At 35.8% G+C, this 10,024-nt stretch overlaps 1 protein-coding gene across 1 annotated transcript; it reads left to right on the top strand.

The window, feature by feature from the left end:
• The first annotated feature begins 776 nt into the window (after nucleotides 1–776).
• sid4 (secreted immunoglobulin domain 4) lies at nucleotides 777–7,050 on the top strand. The gene is made up of 8 exons (XM_087784497.1): nucleotides 777–861; nucleotides 2,003–2,146; nucleotides 2,211–2,345; nucleotides 2,401–2,573; nucleotides 4,002–4,188; nucleotides 4,245–4,424; nucleotides 5,458–5,721; nucleotides 6,801–7,050. Exons 1-8 carry the CDS (start codon nucleotides 813–815, stop codon nucleotides 6,803–6,805), a joined length of 1,137 nt encoding a protein of 378 aa, XP_087640623.1. The 5' UTR covers nucleotides 777–812; the 3' UTR covers nucleotides 6,806–7,050.
• The last annotated feature ends 2,974 nt before the right edge of the window (nucleotides 7,051–10,024 follow it).

Below are 10,024 nucleotides of genomic sequence, written 5' to 3' on the forward strand. Positions count from 1 at the left end.
AAATTAAGCTTTATGTGTAAAAAAAATAAAATAATAATTTCATATTCAATTACTCATAATAACTGTTCAATGATAAATAATTCAACAACAAATACAACATTGTGATGGCACTTATACATATAATTAAACATCAACTTTCTATTCATCAAACCACTTTTATAAGCATGTTTTGCACCTCATTTATATATACTTTATATATATTAAAGTGAGATTAAGACGGTTGAAACGTTTGTGCATTTTTTAAAAATCAATAAACACTCAAATCATATTTGTCTCATCATTGGTTTTTTCCATTGAAAAACAACAATTTACGACGCATTTATTTGATAAACTCAGTCAACCCATCCTCTGTTCAATCATCAACTTATCACTGATACTGTCCCTCAGTGATGACATCAGGTCGAGGCCTCAAAGTCCATCGACATCTTCAGCATTCATCAGTTTGAATACATTATGATGTAAAAGGGAATAAAAACAAGATGATATAAAAATGAAATGTTAATATATTTAATCTAAGTATATAAGGAGCAGTAGGTCATACAAGGGTGAAGCCTCAGTGTTTTAAAGTATCTTTATTTATTATAGTAACTTTTATAATAAACATGTGATGGATGAAAGTCAAATAATGGTAACTAAACACAAACTAAAAGAGGGTGAAAAGTAAGTAAGTAAGTCATTTAAAGTGCTGCTGTGCAAGAGTTCCTGACCCTCCAGGTCCAGGTTTGTGTACAGAAGGGGGTGAATGGTAAGTAGGTGGAGAAGGTTACAGTGTTTTTGTACACGAACCAACACTCAGACAGACTCTCGTCGCCATGGATTTATCACGAGCCGCTCTGGTTCTCTTTGCTCTCGTCTGCTCAGGTACGATATTGATGTTTTTAAATGGGTTAAACAATACATTTGCAATATTTTGATGTAAATAAAATGCAATATTTTTGTGCCTCAAATATATGCTACTAAGAAGAAGCTGTAAAATAAAAACAAAACAGGACAGAATTTAGGCAGTTTTGATGAATTGATAATACAGTATAAATAAAGCAAACTAAGAAAATATATGAAATTATTTCAAGATACACATTTTAATCCGTTCAAAATCCAAAATTCAGTTACAGTTTTACAGGGATTAAAAAAGTGGGAAAAAGTCACATGACTTCAGTGTGTTGAGCAACTTAATGCTAATCTATGAACATTACCTTCTCATTAGATCAATGAGTTTTATTAGCATGCTAATGTCGTAAAAAATCTTATCCAAGAGTAAACAGTGGAACAAAAAGTATATTAAAGTATCAAACTAAAAATCGAGTGCTCAGTAGTACCGCAGCATTTTTTAAATGTAGACGCCCCAGTCCAATATTATTTGTAGATTAATGCTTGCTCTCAGTTAATGCTAAGACTAGCTATCAGTCAATACTAATGCTAGCTCTTAGACAATGCTGACAATAGCTCAGAGTCAATGCTAATGCTATCTCTCAGTAAATGCCAATCCTAGCTATCAGTTAATTATGCTGCTAGCGCTCAGTTAATGCTTATGCAGGCTCTGAGTTAATGCTAGCGCTTGCACTCAGTCAATAATAACTGTAGCTTTCAGTCAATGCTAATGCTCGCGCTCAGTTAATTCTAAAGCTAGCTCTAAGTCAATGCTAACGCTAGCTTTTAGTCAATGCTAACACTATCTCAGTCTATACTAATGCTAGTGCTCAGTTAATTCTAAAGTTAGCTCTAAGCCAATGCTAACACTAGCTCTCAGTCAATGTTAATGCTAGCGCTCAGCTAATTCTAAAGCTAGCTCGAAGTCAATGTTAACACTAGCCTTCAGTCAATGCTAACACTATCTCTCAGTCTATGCTAATGCGCTCAGTTAATTCTGAAGCTAGCTCTAAGTGAATGCTAACTCTGGATCACAGTCAATGTTAATGCTAGCTCCAAGTTCATTCTAACGCTAATCATTTATTTAGCTCATTATCTAAACTGAGATACGCGTCATGTTCGTTCGTCCCTGCAGTGAGTGGTCTACCAGTGGTCACTTTAGAACCTCGTGCGACCACCGTGCGTCAAGGTGAGTCAGCCAGCTTCAGGTGTCAGGTCCAGGGCGGAGCCTCACCCGTGAGCCTGGAATGGAAAATCGGGAACAACCAACCACTGCCAGGTGAGCAGCCGCGAGTGCACAGGTGAGCGATGGTGATTTTTAAACGCTCCGCTGCTCCCGCCAGACAACGCCAAGATTAGTCGGAATGGGTCGGTTCTGACCGTCTCCGACGCCCGGCCTGGAAATAACGCCCAGTTCCACTGCGTGGCCACGACCCCGGCCGGTCGCAAGTCAGTCACGGCGACGCTGCACGTCAAACGTGAGTCAGTACTCGTGTGCAAGGTTTCAAAGTATTGACACCCGTTTACGTCCAGACCCTCCGAAAACCAGCGTCACTCCTACCGGACCCATCCAGGCCCGGATGGGGGAGCAGCTGTCGATCGGGTGCCAAGCCACCGGGAAACCCAAACCCAAACTGACCTGGAGGCGTCAGGGGTCGACCCTGCACCTGGTCACCGAGCAGGTTGAGGGAGTCAACACGATAAAGGTACAAGTCTATGAAGTATATCAGAGACGTCAGAGTATTTCTTGATTTTATTACTTTGTTGATTTTTTTAAAGCATTAAGTGAAAGAATTCAATCATTTCTATATTCAAGGTTAGGTCAGGGTTACGAAAGGGGTTTAGGGTTAAAAACAGAAAAATAACACCTGAAAAATATTAGTACAAAGAACAGAAAAACATTTGCATAAGAAAATGAAAAACAACTAGCACGAAAAATAGAAAAACATAACCTGAAACACAGGCAAAAATTTGCATGTAAAACTGAAAAAACTAGCATGTAAAACTGAAAAAAATAGCATGTAAAACTGAAAAAACTAGCATGTAACACTAAAAAAACTAGCATGTAACACTAAAAAAGAAACTAGCATGTAAAACTGAAAAAACTAGCATGTAAAACTGAAAAAAATTAGCATGTAAAACTGAAAAAACTAGCATGTAAAACTGAAAAAATGAGCATGTAAAACTGAAAAAAATAGCATGTAAAACTGAAAAAAATTGCATGTAAAACTGAAAAAACTAGCATGTAACACTAAAAAAACTAGCATGTAACACTAAAAAAGAAACTAGCATGTAAAACTGAAAAACTAGCATGTAAAACTGAAAAAAATGAGCATGTAAAACTGAAAAAACTAGCATGTAAAACTGAAAAACTAGCATGTAAAACTGAAAAAACTAGCATGTAACACTAAAAAAACTAGCATGTAACACTAAAAAAGAAACTAGCATGTAAAACTGAAAAAACTAGCATGTAAAACTGAAAAAAATGAGCATGTAAAACTGAAAAAACTAGCATGTAAAACTGAAAAAAATGAGCATGTAAAACTGAAAAAACTAGCATGTAAAACTGAAAAAACTAGCATGTAAAACTGAAAAAACTAGCATGTAACACTAAAAAAACTAGCATGTAACGCTAAAAAAGAAACTAGCATGTAAAACTGAAAAAAATAGCATGTAAAACTGAAAAAACTAGCATGTAAAACTGAAAAAATAAGCGTGTAAAACTGAAAAAACTAGCATGTAAAACTGAAAAAATAAGCGTGTAAAACTGAAAAAACTAGCATGTAAAACTGAAAAAAATTAGCATGTAAAACTGAAAAAACTAGCATGTAAAACTGAAAAAAAATAGCATAAAATAATAAAAACAGAAAATAACTTAACATAAAGAAATGCATGAAAAACTTTTCTTTTAAAAAGAAAACCAAGAAAATCAAACCTGTGTAGAAAAATGTTCATTACTTTAAAAAAAATTGTTCCTTTAATTCTATATTTGACCTTGATTTTCTTTCAATGGTTGCAAAACAGTATTTACTTAAGTAAGTAAGTAAGTCATTAAGTAATATTTAATTCACCTTACTTTCACCTGCACGATCAGTTCTGACGATAACTCTTGACGACGTCATCTGTTCCCACAGTGGACTTTGCTCCGCCCCGAGGACTCGGGCGTCTATATTTGCCAGGCCAGCAACAGTGAAGGAGGGTCAGAGGTCAAGGTTGAAGTCACGGTGCGGGGGGGTCCGGGCGCGCCCGTGGCGTCGGTGAGCACCAGAGAGTTGACGGCGGTGGAAGGACACACGGTCGTGCTGCGCTGTCAGGCCACAGGTGAGACTCACCTGAGCGTTCGATCCTCGCCCCTGCTGACCCTCCTGTCGCTCCAGGTTCACCTGCGCCCCTCATCACCTGGTCCAAACTCAGGGCTCCTCTCCCGTGGAAACACACCGTGGCCGGTGGAGTTCTGACTCTGACCAGCGTCGGGCGCCAGGATTCAGGGCAATACATCTGTAATGCGACCAACAGACACGGATACATGGAGGCCTACACTCAGATGGAGGTGGACTGTGAGTACCCGGAGAAGATCATAGATGACTCAACACCGTTTTATCTTGACTGCAGTTGTTACATTTTTTTTAAATATCTTTTTGGTGCTAATTAATGTTCTATCCTTCATAGATAGATACACTTTATTAATCCCTCTGCAATGTTCTCTGTGTTTCTGTTAAATATATTTCTCTTTTTACATCATTAGTATTCTTCTGTTTTTAGGGCTAACTATTTTTGTTCGTTATTTCATTTATTTCACTCTTTTTACTTGTTCGTTTTTCATCCGTTTTTATTGCTAATTTATTTTTAGTTTTTTTCAGCAAATTAGTTTTTCTGCTAATTATTTTTCAGTTTTTCTTGTGACTTATTTTTCTCCTTTCACTTACTAATTGTTTTTGTGTTTTTAGTTCTTGTTTTTTCTTCTGTTTTTAGTGTTTTTTTTTTTTTTAATGTTTTTAATTCTAATTTCTTTTTCTTTTTTCAGCAAATTAATTTTCCTGCTAATTATTTTTCAGTTTTTCTTGTGACTTATTTTTCTCCTTTCACTTACTAATTGTTTTTGTGTTTTTAGTTCTTGTTTATTTTTTGTTTTTAGTTCTAATTGTTTTTTTGTTTTCTTTCCTTCTGTTTTTAGTTTATAATTTTTTTTAATGTTTTTAATTCTAATTTATTCTTCAGTTTTTAGTTTTCATTTATTTTTCAGTTTTTTGTGCTAATTATTTTTCAATTTTACGTCATCCGACATAACATTTTAGTTCTCTGTGCTTATTTTTTTTTTTCTGTTTTTTTGTATTTATTTATAATTTGTATTTACTTTTTTCTGCTAATTTTATATATATTTCTTTCATGGTAAATAATTTCCCTGCTGTTCCTTTTTCAAATTTCCCTGCTACGTTTTATTTGTATTTCTTTGAGTTAACTTCTTTTTTTCTTTATTGTTTGTGTGTTTTATTTGTGCAATGTATTCTACTGTCTTAGGTGTAATTTCTATGTTTTACTGAACATTATTTGTATTTTCTGGTGCTGATATTTGTTCTGTTTTGACTCCAGCGCCACCGTACACCACCATCCTGCCGGACCAGGCCAGCCTCCGGGCCGGTGCAGCCCTGCAGCTGCAGTGTCTCGCTCACGGGTCTCACCCCATCAGTTTCCAGTGGAGCCGCCCGGGCGGGAGCCTGCCGGCCGGAAGTGAAGCCAGGAAGGATGGAAAACTGATCATCGGTCAGGTCAAGCAGGCGGACAGTGGATCCTACAAGTGTGTGGCAACCAATCATATCGGCTCCAGCGAGGCCTCGGCCAGAGTCACAGTCAGAGGTCAGTTCTTAGACTCTTGATGATCCTCATGTTTGACTCTTAATGATCTTCATGTTTGACTCTTAATGATCTTCATGTTTGACTCTTGATGATCTTCATCTTTGACTCTTGATGATCCTCATGTTTGACTCTTGATGATCTTCATCTTTGACCCTTGATGATCCTCATGTTTGACTCTTGATGATCTTCATCTTTGACTCTTGATAATCCTCATGTTTGACTCTTGATGATCCTCATGTTTGACTCTTGATGATCCTCATGTTTGACTCTTGATGATCCTCATGTTTGACTCTTGATGATCCTCATCTTTGACTCTTGATGATCTTCATCTTTGACTCTTGATGATCCTCATGTTTGACTCTTGATGATCTTCATCTTTGACCCTTGATGATCCTCATCTTTGACTCTTGATGATCCTCATCTTTTACTCTTGATGATCCTCATGTTTGACTCTTGATGATCCTCATGTTTGACTCTTGATGATCCTCATGTTTGACTCTTGATGATCCTCATCTTTGACTCTTGATGATCCTCATGTTTGACTCTTGATGATCCTCATCTTTGACTCTTGATGATCTTCATGTTTGACTCTTGATGATCCTCATGTTTGACTCTTGATGATCCTCATGTTTGACTCTTGATGATCCTCATCTTTGACTCTTGATGATCCTCATGTTTGACTCTTGATGATCCTCATCTTTGACTCTTGATGATCTTCATGTTTGACTCTTGATGATCTTCATCTTTGACTCTTGATGATCCTCATGTTTGACTCTTGATGATCTTCATCTTTGACTCTTGATGATCTTCATGTTTGACTCTTGATGATCTTCATGTTTGACTCTTGATGATCTTCATGTTTGACTCTTGATGATCCTCATCTTTGACTCTTGATGATCCTCATGTTTGACTCTTGATGATCCTCATGTTTGACTCTTGATGATCCTCATCTTTGACTCTTGATGATCCTCATGTTTGACCCTTGATGATCTTCATCTTTGACTCTTGATGATCCTCATGTTTGACTCTTGATGATCTTCATCTTTGACTCTTGATGATCCTCATCTTCTCTCTCACAGCCTGAAACACGACACGTCCAACAACAGCAGCGGTTCATCTGCAAACAAGGATCCTCAGAAGATTACGAGTTAAAATAATGAACCATCTGAGACAATAAACCACGTTTCCATGAGTGTGTCTGTCGTTGCCATGACGATTTGGAAAAACATCTCCCTGATATATTGAGATTATTACTGGAGAGATTTTTTGCCTTTGACTTTTTTCACAAAAAATCCACAGCTTTTCAATAAAAAAATATTTTGTCCGAAACACATCGATCCAAATTTATTTTCAGTTTTTTCGTGGTAGTCATTTCATTTTTTTAATGCATTTTTTCTGTTTTTCGTGCGAATATTAATCCATTAATTTAATCCAAATATTTAAACTAATTCTCACTAAATTTAAGTAAACAATTGCCAATCTGCTATTCATTTTGTAATTTGAATGTATTTTTCTGAAAACACATCTAAATTAAATAATATTATTACATTTTAAAAAATCTGAATAAACAATTAAATGTTTTTTTTTCCAGGGTTTTTTAATTTATTTCTCCTAAAAGACGATAAAAAATGTAAAAAAAAAGATGTTTACACACTTATTTATACAAAAGTACTTTTAGGTTTGAACAGTTAGAAAATAATATTTATATCCACCACTAGATGGCGAAGTCGACATTATGTTAAAGATATAGTGATTCGATTTTGTAAAAATGTTCTTTGTCTCAAAATATTTCACTTCGACTCGTTTCTAGCGCTAAAAGTGAGGAAAAGTAGATCCACTGAGTTTCAAAGCAAAGGTCAGTTTGTTTTTGTTGCGCAACCAAACACTAATGTTGCATAAACCAGTGTTTGAGGTTCAGAAAGTTGGAGAAAGAGGATCTTGTTTCCACAGCAGCTGCCAGCAGAGTTTTCTGTGACTGTGTTTGTAAAACATCCAAGATTTAACCTCCAGACTTTACAAGCTTCTTCAAAGCTGCGGAGGAAACATCTGCCCTGCGTCACATCTGTCCTGCGTCACATCTGTCCTCCCCCACACTTCTCAGGGAGGGACCGAGAGGGATGGATGGAGGGAGGGATGGAGGGATGGAGGGATGTATGGAGGGAGAGAGGGAGGGAAAGATCTGTGCTTCTGCTGCATAAACCTCCAGAAGTTTGACTCGTAAAGTTTGACGTTCATCCGCCAGAGCTGCTGATCGGTGGATGAAACAGCGACACGTAGAGGACAAAACCTGAAAAAGTTTTGCTAAAATTGTTTTCTCGCTAATATGTTTCTTGCAGTTTTTTTCTCTTGCTAATAACTTTTCTGTTGATAGGGCTAATTCTTTACTGTGTTTGGTGCACATATTTTTCCAGTTTTACCTGATTTTATTTTCTTGAAAAGTTTTCTATGTTACGTGCAAATTATTTTCCATGTTAATTATTTACTGTTTTCGGTCCTAATTTTTTTCTCTTTTTCATGCTACAAGTGAAATTTCCTTCTGTTGTATTTTTTGGGCTTTGTGGGAAATATTTTCTGAACTTTGTGTTTAGTATTTTTCAGTTTTTCCTGCAGTTTGTTGCATGCTAATACTTTTTAGTTCATTTTTTTTAAATTTTTTATTCGTGCCAGTTTCAACTGCATTTTCTTTCTTCAAAATTGTTTTCATTTTTACATGCAAATTATTTTTTGGTTTTCATTCCAATATTCTACGATGAGCCAGTTTTCCATGTCAATTAGCTACTTTTTTCAATGCTAATGCTAATATTTTTTGTGTTTTTCTTGCAAACGTGTTTCTTTCTCTTTTTTTCCGAGAAATAGTTTTTCAGTTTGTCTTGCTAATTGTTGCTAATTTTTTTTCTCTTTTTCATGCTTATATTATAATTGTTGAAAATATTTTCCATGCTAGTTATTTTAAGTTTTTTTGTGCTAAATAGTTTTCTGTTTTTGTGAACATTTTTCCCTCTGTTTTTGGTGTTTTTTTCCCTGTGAATGTGTTATTTTTTGGGCCGATTCTTTTAAGTTTCTTATGCAATGCTAATATGTTTTGTTTTTTTCTTGAAAACTTCTTGTTTCTTTCTCTTTTTTTCTCGTTTTTACAGTTTTCTGAGAAATTATTTTCCAGTTTGTCTTACTAGTTGTTTTCTGTTTTTCATGCTAATATTTTTCAGTTTGTCTGGAATTCTTTTTCCATTTCTGTTGATTATTTTTCTGTTTCATGCTAAATATTTTCCGTTTTTCGTGTTAATTATCTTAGTTTTCCTTCTGATTTATTTCCCCGCTATTTATGTTTCTGTTTTCTCGTAATAATTTTAAAGTTTTTCGTGCCAATGATTTTTCGGACGGACCGCAGTCACTGATTCTTCTCTCGAGGACGAAGATCAAACAACATTCCATTTATTGCTGCATCGACAGAAGCAAACATTGTTTTGTTTGATCATCGATGACCTTCAGCGGCTCATGAACCAGAATCCAGGACCAAACTTTTCTGACAAACACAAACATCACAAGAGCAACAGACGAGTATTTTTTTTACCAAAACACAGCAAATAACAAGAAGCGAAATGAAGGCACTTAAGAAATAACAATGACTGACTAATAGTTTAAAACAATAAAAGTATAATTAAAGTAAGAAACATGACATGAAAAGATAGAAGGAAAGAAGAAAATGTTGATCAAAAATGAAATCAGGTTTTTTTTCCAGCAGCAAGAATGAATGAACAAATGAAACAGTAAGATAAGGAACAGAGAGCATGGATGGAAATAATGAAACACATTATTCTAATATTAGAGCTTAAAGACTTTTGATCCTATTGTCTGAATAGTTTCGTTTAAAAAATTTTTTTTTTGTTGTTTTTGATTCACATTCATTTGGCTCTTGATGTTGATGTTTCCTCCTGGGAAATCCAACTACACACTCCAGAGAAAACACACAACAAGCAAGTCTCGCCCTCGAGGCTGGATTTGAACCCGTGACCTTCTTCTTGGTTCATCGAGGGAAGGATTTACTTCTGTTGAGTCTCGTTTCATTCATGTCTAAAGAATCCCAGGATCGTTGTCGTCACTTAAAGGAGTGAAAAGTAAACGAGTCCAGACAAAGGTATTTGACTGTTTAGAAAGACTCCATTAGCTCAGAGGAGTGTTACAGTAACAAAGGGGATGAAAGGAGACGTCGTGTGATGATAATACTCACCAGTTTACAGGAAGTAGATTTCTCTTTCAGGAAGTAGAAAAAAGGGCGAATGGTTACTATGGCGACCACCTGGCG

The sequence above is a fragment of the Callionymus lyra genome, chromosome 1 (genome assembly GCF_982586985.1).
Source record: "Callionymus lyra chromosome 1, fCalLyr1.hap1.1, whole genome shotgun sequence".
NCBI lineage: Eukaryota > Metazoa > Chordata > Actinopteri > Syngnathiformes > Callionymidae > Callionymus > Callionymus lyra.